The 15,104-nt window shown below is 43.4% G+C and overlaps 1 protein-coding gene across 2 annotated transcripts; it reads left to right on the top strand.

The window, feature by feature from the left end:
• Positions 1 to 2,821: 2,821 nt before the first annotated feature.
• Positions 2,822 to 13,207, top strand: LOC118232898 (voltage-dependent calcium channel gamma-4 subunit-like). 2 transcript variants are annotated; one of them, XM_035428137.1, is made up of 7 exons: positions 2,822 to 2,928; positions 3,119 to 3,158; positions 5,793 to 6,115; positions 7,974 to 8,201; positions 10,405 to 10,488; positions 11,004 to 11,144; positions 11,437 to 13,207. In XM_035428137.1, exons 4-7 carry the CDS (start codon positions 7,976 to 7,978, stop codon positions 12,276 to 12,278), a joined length of 1,293 nt encoding a protein of 430 aa, XP_035284028.1. In that variant the 5' UTR covers positions 2,822 to 2,928; positions 3,119 to 3,158; positions 5,793 to 6,115; positions 7,974 to 7,975; the 3' UTR covers positions 12,279 to 13,207. The 2 variants fall into 2 exon arrangements, with proteins under 2 accessions (XP_035284028.1, XP_035284027.1); XM_035428136.1 differs by lacking the exon at positions 2,822 to 2,928 and having other exon boundaries at positions 3,019 to 3,158.
• Positions 13,208 to 15,104: the final 1,897 nt, after the last annotated feature.

Genomic DNA, 15,104 nt, shown 5'->3' with positions numbered 1-15,104 from the left:
CACAAACACAGCCCTTATTACAAGGCAGAGTAAAAGGGTCCATGTTAAAAACAATCATTTTAAAAAAAAGGAAAGAAAATGCTGCGAATCTCTTCGCCTGTCAGTTTATCTTGGAGAAGACAATGAATCAATATTATGACCAAAAGATTGTGGTTGAAATGGAATATTATTGTTATTATAACTGCAATGATTTTTATAGCCCTGTTCTGCAATCGCCGATTATTTTATTATATTGCAAAATCAATTTGTTTATATACGTAAGCATATAAACTGTATAGATATTTTTCTTTATTAACCCAATGCTGAAATGTATAGTATAGCCCAGAGCAATACAGTAGTGTTAGTTAGAGAGTGTCATCAATGGCCGGGACTGGTTCCTGCTGGAAAGGACATGCAGTATAATATTTATAGTTGTGTCATTATCAAAAAAGGTAGATTAGTGTAGTAGTATAGTTTCTTTATCAAAACAGTGTAAAGCAGAATGATTCGACTGAAAGAAAGGGAGAGGAAGAGAAATTGAGAGCGTGAATGTTTTTGCAATTAGTTCAACTATAATTTTAAGCAGCAATTAAGGAGTTGCCCCATTTTATTTAGCAGACCTTTATGAAGCTGTTGTTTAAAATATTTAACATGATTGTAAAGTTTTGATGTTTGGTATCTTTTCCTACTGGACTGGCAAAGGTGACTAGTTCATATGTATGAAGTTATATCCAATTCTTACACATTGTCCTCATCTATATTTGATTTTATTTTCTTTGATGGTATCTTAAGCTTCCTTTTTCTTTCTGATCTTCCCTGTTTCATGCATTGTCAACTAAATGCATCATGCTTTTGTGTTTGTCTTTAAGTTTCCATTATATCATTCCATTTCCATGTCTTTTCTTTTCAGTGCTCTCCTTTCTTGCCTGTGTTTCTTATTTTCTCCTGTTTTTCTCTCTCTCTCTCTCTTGCTCTTTCTCTCTCTCTCTCTCTCTCTCTCTCTCACTTCATTCACTCTCAAACATTATGTCCAAACATTACAGTAATATTCCTTATTTTTTAAAACATTTTATCATACATTTGTTTTTGCTCAACAGTCCACTGATAAAACAGAGAGATTGTTCATACCTGAGAATATGTATTATGATTATGATTAATATGATAATAATTATTGTTATGGGATTCCTTCTTGGGGGTGCTGACTATAATGGCACTGCCCTCAGCATTGAATAAAATCCAGGGGAAATAAAGTCAGTCTTTGAGTTTCTTTAAGGTTCTACCCACCTTTTTCTTTCTGATAGCCTATCCAACCATGAACACAATAGAGAAGACTGCGATGAATGGGAAGCATTTCAAAAGTCATTTTGTTTGGTTCCATGTGTAAAATGCTCTGTTTTTTTCAGTGCAGTAGTTGCAATCCGTTGTAGTGTGCGAACCATTACATAATATGCATGGGTTTTCAGTGAAATTCTATATTGCATTGGTAATGAATATGGTTGATGCAAAGTGTCATGTTCAGTGTGCAGCCAACACATGAAACATGAGAGAAACATGCTCCAGTATGCTGAGCAGTGCAGCTGTGTGTTAAGGATGTTAAACACTGCCTTTACACCCACTGCAGTCTTTCACACAGTTGCTCAGGGACACTGTGCAGTCCAATTGATCAGGTCCAGTGCTTAGCCTGTGTGTGCGTGCGTGCGTGTGTGTGTGTCTGCATGCATGTGTGTGTGTCTGTGTGTGTGTGTGTGTGTGTGTGTGTGTGTGCATGCGCACCGTGCGCTCACCTGTGTATGATCAGAATCAAGGCATCCACATTCAGAACAAAATTTTATTTCACAACTAAACCCAAACCACTCCTTCAATAAACATTTGCTGATCTTAACAAAAGACTGTGAGTCATTCATATTGTACATTGTGTTTTTTTTCTCCCAGGTGTGTACTGTGGTTACCTTCACGTTAGAATTTTCTTTCTGCCCAAGTAGGATATTCTGCACAGAAGTAAATGGGAAGTCCTTTTCTGTGTGTTTGTGAGTGTATGGCTGAGTGACTCTCTCTCTCATCACCATTACTGCATGAAAGACCTGTCACTCTGTATTAGCTCTCTCTCTCTCTCTCTCTCTCTCTCTCTCTCTCTTTCTCTCTCCCCACTGCGGATTCTCCCCCTTAATCTTGAATGAGACCAAGAGGGAAAGAGCGAGATGCTGAAAACGCAGATTAATAGAGGTCACGGATACAAAGTCACATATGCTGGTACGCTTTCGTCCAAACCCGAATCATTTTATAAGGAAGCACTTTACATTTCAGCCAATTCATTTTACCTCAAGCACACGAGGTAAATGCGTTGTGTCTCACGAAGTATGCTCACAGCACACTAAATCCTTAATTAAGCGTACATTTATTAATCATTTCAACGGTACACGTGGTCCCCATGTCTTTTTTCTTGTCCATACACCCCCACAGCCTCTCTGCAGAGCTTGGTCGTTATAGCGTTAACTTTGGCATGAGAAACTCCGCATTTCACTTGAATGAGGAAACGAGAAAGAGTGCCGATCTGTTGGCACCCCAGTAAGCATTCCACCAGCTTTCATTGTATATCTTTCACAACTTTAATATCAACATCATTAATTAAGTAACCCAATAAAAAAAACAGAAGAGAATTTTCAAAAATCGTTCCAGTGGCAGAATTTACATGAAACATACAATGCTGAAGAAAATAAGGAAATCAATGCGTTCTCGTGTTACCATTGCTGTGACACACAAATATGAGGAGTGAGGGTAAACCTTATATTTTTGCAATCTGCCTACATTCTTTGAGAAGTCGGACGCGACGATTTGCTTACGTCGGGGTCTGTGAGAGTAAGAGGGACAGACAGACAGACCTTATAAGCACGAAAGAGGGGTAGAGAGAGGGACACGCGTATTTAACCAAGAATATACAACGAAAATCCCGTGAGTGCGCCTGTGCCCTCGAGATAATATTTATTAGATCCTTTTCTCCGTACATATTTATTTAATAGTTAATTACCACCTCTGCCTCTCGCACGTAATCCCCCCCGTTTCCTCTCTCAATCTCGCCGTCCTTTCTAACCCCCCCCCCCCCCCCCTTTCTCTCCGTCCCTTTTCCTCTTCCTTGCTGAAGTCCGTTTACCGAAAAGGATACGGAAAGACAGACTGTGGAGGTAAGAATATAATTTATTGTGTAATAACGATAATTGTGTTATAATTATAATTATAATTCAAAGAAACAGTGGATATTCTCCAGACGCATGTAGGGATATGCACTTGCTATGCATTTGCAGGTGCATAATTGTTATGCTGTTACAATAAAATTGACATCTGAATATAAAATCCAGAATTATTATATCTGTGTGTATGCATTAACGTCATATTTGCTCCGTGTACACGCAAGTTAACTGTGGATGTTAAGAGAACATAAAGTATACAATATATTGACTAGAAAATGCAGTAACATGGCCAGTTATTTTGCCCAGGGACGCTCGACGGAGATGCACATGCATGAGGAAATACAAACAAATATTAATATTTTGCTGGACAAATGGATCCTGTATACTGTGATGATTGTTTCAACATGGGATAGGTGGCCGTTTTCAGTAAAAAAAAATCCAGTCACGGTATTTAAAGTGGGAACGTCTGTGTGAAATGCTACACGAAGTAATACGCCGATCGTATATAACACAAGGCGTCCATTTTCAGCAGTATAGCGGCGTGCATGTGATAATTTCTCTTTGCATATTTGTTCAGGTCTCTATTTCTTGTTTGTAATTCACATGTGATGAATCTGTCTGTGCCTTTCTAAGTGTACAGAAACGTATACGGCATTCGTGTTGGGATTTGAAGCGTAATTATTCAACTGTAATTGAAACACTGCACCTCTGTTGGGATATGACAGCTCCATTGGGCAATAATGAATACTTAACTGTAACGTGACAATTTATTAAATTCCTCTATTGACTTTTTATAACCTCCAAATGTAACATTAATTATATACACTGGGTCCACACACAAAAAACCACGCGCACACACACACACACACACACACAGCAAACAGCAATTTGTATGACACACCTTGCCATTGTTTCCTTATTCTCCTACATGGCATGCACGTGGTGTGTTCTTACATGTGTTCTAACATCTCCATGCTCAGGTTCGCTGTGATCTGGTTCTGCAACGTGACCGTACAGTGGGATTTTGCCATGGTCACTGTGGGCATCATGGTCATAATCAGAGTCTGAAATACTGTATGCTAAGACAGAGGCTGCGGACATGCACTTTAGTCTCTTGTGAGAGAAGCAGGTATGGATGTGAGGCCGAGGGGCTTTCTGTCACCCTGCATCGTAAGGCACAGCCATGCACAGAATGCTGAGGAACAGGGTCTCCTTGGCCTGGAGAGGGCCTTGTTACTTGTTGAAGTGGTAGCACTGCTCTTCAGTGCTTGGGCTACACTAGGGAAAGCTAATGTGCACCATCTCTGACTGTTTCTTAGTCCGACGTAAAATCACAGTTTGGAATTTTTGGGAGTGGAGTGGAAGTACGGCATTGCATTATATTCAAAATATTATTTGCTTTGTAACATTATTCGCGCGCGCACACACACACACTCACACCTGCACGGACATACGCATGCTTACACACATATGATGATATGAAGGTATATGTATGTATTTCTCTAGATTTATTGCTACGTTCAGCCGTCTCTTATTCACATTCACATAGACTTGCAATTTATTTGGACATGAAATATGCAATGCCCTGATGAAAACAAATTGGATATGAATTTAAATCGATGGCATACCAAGGAGAAACAGCAATTAAATGGCCTTTAACATGTTGATTTTTAAATGCTGGCTAAATCCAACAAAATGCTTTCAGTGAATTTAGGTTTTACAGACAAGCATGGTACATGCCCTTTAAGTCCAGGAGGAAGTAGAGGCATTTGCCCGCAGTCCCTGTCACACACCATTTGCTATTCTGCATCCCTCCTCCAACTCTCTCACCCCTTTTTCTGTATTCTCATTAACATTCATCTTTCTGGTCCTGGCACACACCTCGCACCAAGGCTTGGTTGTAAATTTACCCATGATTAATATTCCAGTATGATCTGAAATCAACTTCAGTTTGGTTATTATAATGTTTGGATGTGTCCCATGAATGCACTACAACCTATTAATTTGGAAGGCCTGTGCTGTGGCAAGAAATTCATGATTGTAAAAATGTCACAACTACATTTCCCATCAGGCTATGGCATAGTGATGAAGTAGACAGGTGCCACTGTCATGTCAAAGTGCATGTTGATTACCCCCATTGCTATGAGCATCATTAATGAGTATTCTGCTGCACAGTGAAAGCCTGAGTGGTTATGTGATATTTTTTCTCATATGGCCCATTTCTTCAAAAGCAGTATTTATATGCTGTGTAATCCTGGAAAAATTCCACCACCACCTCCCCCCTTTCTCTCTCTCTCTCTCTCTCTCTCTCTCTCTCTCTCTCTGTCATTCTTTCTCTGTCATTCTCTCTCTCTCATCATTACCTCACTCTACTCTGATCTAGACTTTGGAATTCAATGTTGCCATGGCAACAGGATAGGACATGCTCTCTCCTTCCGTTTCTCACTCTCAACTTCTTTACACATTTTCTAATCTCTGTCCACTTTGTATGGGTATATACCAACATATTTGGTCTTCCTTTTGCTATCTATTAATGAAGGTAAGAACTGGCTCAGAGTTTTTACATTTCCTGCACAGCTGCGACTGCAAATCACCTTGCTTAGTTTAATCTTTTTTTCTGCTTTTCAGGAACAAAGCTATGGTTCCTGCCAAGAAAATTCCAGTTAAGTGAAGAGTACCTAAATTACCCAAGCCTGATAACACAAAACCGGTGGAAACCAAGGCTCTGAGGCAGTGACAGAAAGATAGAGGGAAGGAGAGCGAAAGCGAGTAAGAGAGAGAGAGGGCGAGAGACAGAGAGAGATAAAGAGAAAGAGAGAGGAGAGAGAGGGGGAGAGAGAAAGGGAAAACAGTCGATGGATGCTGCTTGGACAGAGGGGACGGCACATTCTTCATTGACGAGGAAAAGAAAGCAGGCACCATTGAGGGAAAGGGGAGAAACACGCCTCCAGGTAAGCCGGAAGACATGATAAGATCTTTAATCTTGATGAGGTGACTGACTGGCTATGAGAGGGTATTTTGATTTCCAGAGATTCTCATGGAGCAGTTACTGTTGGGACACTGCCGATCTGAGTCTGCCTGCCCTTCTTTGCATACTTTTAAAGAATACAGTGTCCTTGAGAGCTTAATGAAAATGCCAAGAGAAATGGAGCCTTATAATGTAAATGCCATTCAGTCCATGTAATGTCCAGCCTGCAGTACAGCCCTGTTATTTGAGGTTCGAAAACAATAACCACTGCTCGTAGCAAATACAGTGCGTTGCCATATATAGCTGTGCTTGGCTTTAGGTCTTTACATTCACAGTCCCTCTGAAATTACGGGTTCCATTTTGGAAAATTAAAATCTGAAGCAAACAATGCATGTGCTTTAAAAGACAGTCTTTGCAGGTTAGTTTGACAAGGCTGAACCTGACTTGGACACGTCACCAGGCATTATGCCAGTCTAAAGGTTTGTTTCAGGTACCAGCGAAAAACAAAGATGACAAACAAATAGATTATTTCATTAATTCTCTTGCGTGGCCAAGCTAGCTACATTTCTCAGTAAGTGTCGTGTGACCATATCCAACCTCCTGATTTGGCCTCATGAGTGACATCGTCACCTGAGATTTTGTATATTGCATATTTGTCCCAGGTAGCATATTTAGGGCTTGAAATATAAAGGTACTTTTTTTGTACAAACTTATGTATGAAATATTGAGCAGTCTTTGTGGTTTGCCTGTCTGCAGCTACATCACCAGCTCGGGGAAATCAGCGCATGCAGGCTGGAACAGGTGTGCTCTTCATGAGCCAAATTATAATGGAGCTGAACGTTTTCCTGTCCTTTGCTGTTTGCCATGCTGGCCTTCTTGTAGACAAGCAGCTTGTATAGGTGGAGACTGGATTCTATTTGTGAAACTTCCACCTGTTCTCTTCTAACTGCCGTGAAAAGAAATTGACAGATGCTGTAGTGAATCCCCCTTTGTTTGGAGTCTTATGCCCACCCAAGCTTCATGCAAGTGTTGGGGAAAGGTGGTGTTTGAAATGCAAATTAAATATGCAAATATGGCCAGGGACATTTTTTGCTGCATAGCAGTGAGAAGGAAGGTAATTTTCTTGTGGAAGTGATGTTCATTAGAATTTAAAAGGGAATTTCTAATAATATTGGAGTGGAGGTTATCATTTTATTAGCCAATGAGCTGGAACCCTGGTTGATTCGGAGTCAACGTTCTATATGAACCTACTGTAGACACCCTCAGCAGTTTCTGATACGGAAGCCAACGTTGAAAGCCCAGACCTTGGTGCAGATCTCAAAGTTTGTGTGCTGTTCACAGGAAACTTCACAGGTCTGAGTTGGAACTGAGATCACATGGTGTGGGCCTACTGTACTCTTCACAGGCACCTTATTGTGTGTCACTGACTGCATTGTCAATGTTACGGGGACTACACTGTGTTCTCTGAACCATTGTGTTAATGTTATGCACTTCCTTGCTGTCTCAATTTCCTGTTATTTCCATGCCAACAGTTTCCTATTCTGCATTAGTCCACTGTCGGCACATGTGGTGTAACTGAACGCTTTATGTGTTGATTTGTACGTGGCTCTCAAATTGTTGATTGGCTTCCTCATAGTGTTCTCCCTCTTGTTCCTCTTTCTCACCTTCCCCCTATTATAAATATGCATTTCTGTTCTGCGCCACCCCACCCCCTCCTTTTTACACCTCTCTCCCTAACCCTAACCCTGACGCAAATCCCAATGCCGTACGCGCAACCTGATTTTTTTTGGTCGTCTTTCCCGATTCTCCCACCCCTCCTCCTCCCCCCTGATCGTTGGCAGCCATGGTGTGGTGTGAGAAGGGGATCCAGGTCCTCCTCACCACCGTGGGGGCGTTCGCTGCGTTCGGGCTGATGACGGTGGCCATCGGCACGGACTACTGGCTGTACGCCCGAGCCTTCATCTGCAACAGCACTGCCAACTCCTCCCAGGACGACCCGCACAACAAAGACCGCAAGGACCCCGGCGCCCTCACCCACTCCGGCCTCTGGAGGATCTGCTGCCTGGAAGGTCAGGGTCAAGTTTCCGGTCTGCCCGAGAGGGCGGGGTGCGTTCGGTTCGGTAGGGTACAGCTTCCTGTCTAGTGACATGGCCGCAGCCACGCAGAAAAATGCATTTTTTTCCCCTTCCTTTTGTGCAGAAGCGCTCCACAGCTGGAGCCTGTGTTTAATGCAGCGTCTCGCGGCTTCACCTCAGAAGCTCCCTGATAACGCGCCAGCCAGATAGCGCCCTGCTCTGCCTCTGATAGATCGCCTCTGCCTCTCCGGGTTTCAGCGCCGTCCTCTCTGCATGTGGAACGCAGCCCCGTTCTCCTGGCTCAGATTAGGGGGACACGTGGCCTTTGGAGTCAATATGGGTTTTGAGCCAAAATGGCCGTCCAGCTGCAGTGAATTGGAGTTGTGTCTTGTGGATGAAACTGTTGCCATTTGGGCTCAGTGATGGTTTCACTTAAGGACGTTTGCTGGTTTTAAGCAATTGGCGGGTTAACGTAATTTGAATGCGGAGGTATAACTTTTGGAGGCTTGAATGAGCTTTCCTGATTCTTTCACACTCTCCTGAATGCGTGAAGGTATCCCCCTTTGACCCCCTCATTCTCTGTCACAAATACAGACCACACCAATTAAGTTTGACACTGTGTCAGTTACTGAATGAATCTTATTCCACCTAAATATATACAATACCAGCCTAGGTACCATAACAGATTTTTAAAGGCATTTCATTTTTTATTTTTCGAATTAATTTATTCATTGGGGTATGCTTTGCTTTTTTCTTTTTTGCCTATGGAAAAACATTGACCTATTCCAAGGCCATCATTAAATATATTTATAATTAGAATAAAATATTTTAAATGAAATACAACCTAATTGTGATGGGACAATAGAAAATAAAAATAATGTTTAGAGTTTGGATTCTTACTTTCCTACAATAAGTACTAGTATTTGTGTATATGAGTGAATATTTTAAGAGCCATTACCAAAATAAAAATTATAATTAGAATGAAAATGCGTTTTTAAGTATGACATGATTGTCAAATACAACAAAAGCTCAGGGTTGCTGTGATTTGTCTACATACAGTCTAGAGGACCAAAGATAGAGAATAAGTTGGAATTTCACAAAAATTTAATTTCACAAATATGCATGAGATATCATTGGGGACATAAGAGATTCCAAAAGCAGAGATAGCTATTCAAATCTTAGACTTTCAGTCTTATAATAGGAAATGGTTGTTTTTAAAAAAATATTCTTTAAAAATTTATTGTGGTGCCATTTTTTATTTTAAACCAAATACACCCTACAGGGAGAGGAAAGCAGTGAATGAACTGAACGTATTCCTTTGCTCCAGTAAGCTCTGTCAAATCAAAAAGGTAACCGAATAGCTGCAGATGCAGTGCTTCCTTGGCTGGACTGACAACTCTCCTCCCTGTTGTACCTCCCATCTCTTTCTTTCAGGCAACTCCGCGTGACAGGTCTGAAAAGACAGGACCCCATACGTGTCCATCTCTCCCTTCATCCGTCTCTCATCACTCCATCATTTTCCACATCCATCCATCTACACCAGTCATGCTGTCATCACAGTCCGTCTGTCTGTCTGCAATAGCACATTGAGGCTGGACTGGGTAGTTATCCTGTCTGTCTGTGATTATTCAGTGTCTTTTTTTGGGTGCGTCTGTTGTGGCACGGTGTTCGGGGAATTAAATTAGTAACTGATGAAGTAAATGCCATTTTGTTTGCTAATTTTAACTGCCAGATCTGCAGTCTGAGGTTATTCCATGGTTCACGTAGGCTACCAGGGGATACAGGTGAATTCCATCGGTGCTTCTCAAAAGCAGAGAAAATTGCTTCTTCTCTGAACAATTAAGCTGCATATTTTGCCATTAAGGTCACTTTTGTGGTTAAAGGCAGACACTGCGACGGCAGGCCGTTCCTTTCCCATCTGCTCAGAAGGCAATTACAGGAGACTGAGGCCAAGCGAAGCAAGCCTCCTGTCTGAACTGTGTATTCCCCTGGCTTTTAAAAATGGGAACAGCCTTCAAGGTCAACGCAATCAGCGTGTACAGTACATACCCTGTTTACTAATGCCTGCTCTCTCCGGACACTGCATTACTGTGCTAAGTGTAGGTGTACCACAGTGTGTCCATTTGTGTCCCTGTGCTCACTCTGCATTTACTGTATCTTCCTTCCTCCCCTCCCCACCCCCCCCTCTGTGTTTCAGGGCTGAAAAGAGGAGTGTGCTCACAGATCAATCATTTCCCTGAAGATGCTGACTACGACCACGATGGAGCGGAGTACCTTTTACGTAAGAGAGGGAGGGAGAGGGAGGAAGGAGAAGGTCAAAAGGAGGTGAATAGCTCATTAGACTGGGAATAAATAGCAGAGCTAGCTGCTCAAGTACAGGGGGCTGGAAAAGGAGCAGGGGAGACAGCAGGTTGGAGATAGATAGGGAGGCGGGGCAAAGGCAGGGCTTGAGGGTGGGCATGGGGACGGAGCATGTGGGTGGGCAATCTGGGCATGACGGTGGGCATGGCAGTATGGATTAGGGGTGTTAGTGAAGATGAAGGAGTTGAAGCTAAAATGAGGCCTGAACACTTTTAAATGTGGATATCTCAGACCTGGAACGGGGCTGCTGCCTCCTGCTGGCCTCATTCACACCTTTCATTTACACTTGATTAGGACACACCCGGAGATGACCCAGACCTCCTTTCAGACAGTGTCTCCTGGTGAGAGGGAATGAAGACCAGAAAGAAGCTGCAGTGGGGTCAGGCGCTCCAGGCCACGAGTACCGTCTCACCCCCTCTGCTCCTCCGTTCGCAGGCGTGGTGAGGGCTTCCAGCATATTCCCCATCCTCAGCGCCATCCTCCTCCTGCTGGGCGGGGTCTGCGTTGCGGCCAGCCGCTTCTACAAGAGCAAGAGGAACATCATCCTGGGAGCGGGCATTCTTTTCGTGGCTGCGGGTAACGTTCCTCGCACTGCTGTCTTCCTGTTTCTCTGCTGCGGCAGCGCTGATGCACTACACTCCCCAGAATCCCCTGTTCCAGCTGTCCTATTCTGTCCCTGTTCCCTCATAATGGATCTCTTCTTGCTCATGCATAATACTCCTCTCCTCGCACCCCTCCCTACACCCCATAAGGTGCTTCTTCCTGCTTACCCATAATGTCCCCTTCCTGTGATATTCATCTTTCTTTTCTTTCTGCTCTTTAATTGTCTCCTCCCCCCCCCCCAACCCCCCTGTCCTGACCCCCCCAGGCCTCAGCAACATCATCGGGGTGATCGTGTACATCTCCGCGGCGCTGAGCGACATCTCCCCGAAGAAGGACGAGGACAAGAAGTGGCACTACTCCTACGGCTGGTCCTTCTACTTCGGCGGGCTGTCCTTCATCCTGGCGGAGATGGTGGGCGTGCTGGCCGTCAACATCTACATCGAGAAGAACAAGGAGCTGCGCTGCCGCTCGCGCACCGACCTCTTCAAGAGCACCACCAACGCCGTGCTGCGGCTGCCCAGCTACCGCTTCCGCCAGCGCTCGCGCTCCAGCTCCCGCTCCACCGACCCCTCCCGCTCCCGGGACGCCTCCCCCGTGGGCGGCGGCAAGGCCTTCGGCCTCACCCCCTCCGCCCTCCTCTCCCAGGGCACCGTCGGACAAATCTCCGTCTCCACCCTGCCCAACCCCCACGCCCACTCCCACTCCGCCCTGGGGGGCGACATCTCCATGTACACCCTCTCGCGGGATCCCAAACTGGCGGGGCTGGGGACCCTCGGGGGCCCGCCCATGTACGGGACAGTGGACAGAGCCACCTTGTACCAGCTGCATAATTGTTTCCCCAAGGAGGGCGGCGGCGGTGGGGGCATGATCCTCAGCGGCACCCTCCCCTCTCTATCCAAGTCCAACAACCCCTCGTCCGCCCAGAATTCCTCCAACAGCAACGCCCCCCTGAATACCTCATCCTCCGCCCCGTCCTCCCAGCCCCCGCCCCTCTCCTCGTCCACAATGGAGAGAGACAGGGGCATGGGCACCCTGGATAGGCTAGGGAAGGGGGATAGGGAGAGCTCCAATTCCAATACCCTCAATAGGAAGACGACGCCCGTGTAGAGGTCCGGATAGGGTGAGGGAGAGAGAAACGACAAACATGGACAGAAAAGAAACAGGGGGATAGAGGAGGAAGAGATTGGGAGGACAGATGAAGAGCAATAGGAGGAAGGAAAGGAGTCCATACCCTCCCTCCTCTCTCCATCTTGGTTTTAACTAGCATAGATATATTACTGAGAAAAAAAAAGATTAATAATGACAAGAATAACAACAACACTATTATTATGTACTTTTCATTACTTTTAAAACTACACGTGTGGCTGTAAAAGCTAATATCTCTGGGTTATTATTTTTCTTTCATTCTCAGTGCTTATATTATTCTAGGAGACATTATCGTAAATTTTGAATATTGCCATATTACTGTTGTTGTTATTGTTGTAATTGTTATTGCTGGGTTTATCTGTGATTGCAATGTTAATTTTTGAATTATGGTTTCTTTTTTTTTTTTAATATTTTTTTTTTTATTTAAAATTGAGGAAACTGTGATCCGTTGCACAGTGACACAAAATATAATGATGTCATTAAGTGTCAAGCACGTGTGCATAAATGTGAGAGTGGATTTTTTAAATTATGATTATTATGATTCTTAATATTCTTCCTATTTTTTAAATATTATTACAAATATTGGTAATAATAGTTTTATGTTAGATTTATTTTGGTGAAAATGTTTGAATTCTTACCTGGTTATCTTTTTTATCTTTTGATTATTGACTGACACAGTGAGACTGAGAAACCATTAGATGGAAATGAAGAGTCATGGTTTTAATTTCAATTGGTGTTATTTATTTAGTAGTAGTAGTAATATTCTAATTGTTATGGTTTGAAGTTGATGTAATGGGTATGAATATTGAGGGATTACATGAAATTTACGTATATTTCTACAATTCATAAATATCTGTGGAAAAATAAAGGGCAAGGATTGCTTGAGAAGATTCAGATAATTATAGTTTATAATGAGAGGACAATATCAATGGACTTCACCAGAACACAGAACAAATCACTATTATTTAATCATTTAAAAATGATATATGGAAAGAATATGTGTGGAAAAATAATTTTAGATTAAAGTTTAAAAAAATAAATATTTATATTATAATTATGTACAACTATATAAACCTCTGTTTTGATATATGGATATTCTGATGGTCAAAAGTAGGTTGTTGGATGGAATTCTTAGGGGATTATATATTTGGGTTGATTATATCATGTTGGTATATAAAAGGTATTACAGAGCTTAATTAGAATGTGGAAAAGGTACTCCCTAGTGCTCACTGCTGTGGCCTCTGCTGCAGTACCCCCCCCCCCCACCCCCACCCCCCCCCGCCCCTCCCCCCAATCCCTCCTCCTCACCCCCCGCCCCCCGCCCTTACAATTCTGTGGGTACGTAACCCCACATGCAACTCCACTACCAACAGATGGGACAGTTCTGCAATGCAGAGTGAGCAAGCTCATTTGAGAAATATGTATTATGTACTGACATAATCAGGCAAATTATATCCCAGTGCTCTTGACCATAAGTTTATCTTCAGGGTGACATATACATACATAAACGTTGTCCAGATTCTTGAAGAATGTCTATCTGACACCTGCTCAGACCAGTACAGAATGCTATATTATTTGTGTGGAAACGAATGCTGCCAGAATCAAGTCATTCTGTGTGGCACAATGACAGCGTATATGTGTGTAAATACAGCATATATATAGTTATACATAGATATTATATATAGATAGATAGCCGAGATCTATCTAACTGTGTGACAAACAAAAGAGACTGTATTGCATGAAATTTGTACTAAAAAAGAGAGAAAACACAATGCCTATTGCCTATTTTGTTCTGCTGTTTCTGATGGAACAAAATGAACAGGATCTGAATCAGTTGTGGCACGTAGGGAGGGAGAGGTGCAGAAGATGGAGTGATAACGATGATGGGACACAGCACTTATCCCTTTAAATGTGGCTTCCACAGCTACGTGGATAACTGCCACATGTTCACATACAAACTTATTTGGAGTTAATAAGTTAAGTCGCTTAATTAATTGAAACATAGGCTTTGCGATGAGGACATGGTCTTGGTGGTTTCTGCATAACTTGCCTGATCTCAATGTGGGCTGTTGGCGCCATCGTGCCCTCCCCGAAAAAACAGAGGAAAGCATGAAGATAAAAGAGAGAAAAGACAGGAGAGAGTGCAGAGAATAGAAATGCGGGGTTTTGCTTGACTCCCAAGTATACCTGAGCCAAGTGAGTAAGAAAGTACAGAGGTCACCTTCTTCCATATTTCAGGAGGTGCGGCGCACTGGCGACACAGATCTCCCCTCCCCTGCAACATTCAGCCCCAAATCCACAGGCACTGACATACTGTATATGCAGACTCTGTGTGTCGATGTGTCTGTGTGGCCCTGTTAAATGGCTAAATATACAGCCTGCATAGAGTGTCGTGTATCTGGTCAGGGTTGTGTTTCAGAAATCTTGGAAAGGAGGGTAGAGGTCACCATGGCGGAGACCGTATCCTTATGGTGTGGCAGGGATCTGGAAGGGTCTGGGGGGATGGGCAGGAGAAACTGAGAAGGATTTAGGACTGTCCACGAATGAAGGGTGGCATTTTGAAATGGGGTAGGGCAGTGCAGGGTCAAGTGAGGCAGAGAGTGAAGTGGCGTTTTGTGTGTGTGTGTGCGCGTGTGCGTGTGCGTGTGTGTGTGTGTACACGTGCGTTGCACAACTCAGGGCATAGTTAAAATTCAGGATCAATGTTTCCTTTCCCCTTGAGCAGTGCTTGTTGCTATGAGCAATGCGCTAACTGCAGAAGTGTGCAGGGAGCAGGAGAAAAGGAGC

This window comes from Anguilla anguilla, chromosome 8 (genome assembly GCF_013347855.1).
Source record: "Anguilla anguilla isolate fAngAng1 chromosome 8, fAngAng1.pri, whole genome shotgun sequence".
Lineage (NCBI taxonomy): Eukaryota > Metazoa > Chordata > Actinopteri > Anguilliformes > Anguillidae > Anguilla > Anguilla anguilla.
Note: the sequence above shows the minus strand (reverse complement) of the source record. Positions and strands in the feature narration are given on the sequence as shown.

Bases quoted from the DNA above. Each gene is read 5' to 3' on its own strand.
- LOC118232898 (XM_035428137.1), top strand. From the start codon at position 7,976: ATGGTGTGGTGTGAGAAGGGGATCCAGGTCCTCCTCACCACCGTGGGG. The intron at 8,202-10,404 runs GTCAGGGTCAAG...TCTGTGTTTCAG, and splicing joins GAGGATCTGCTGCCTGGAAG to GGCTGAAAAGAGGAGTGTGC. The intron at 11,145-11,436 runs GTAACGTTCCTC...TGACCCCCCCAG, and splicing joins CATTCTTTTCGTGGCTGCGG to GCCTCAGCAACATCATCGGG.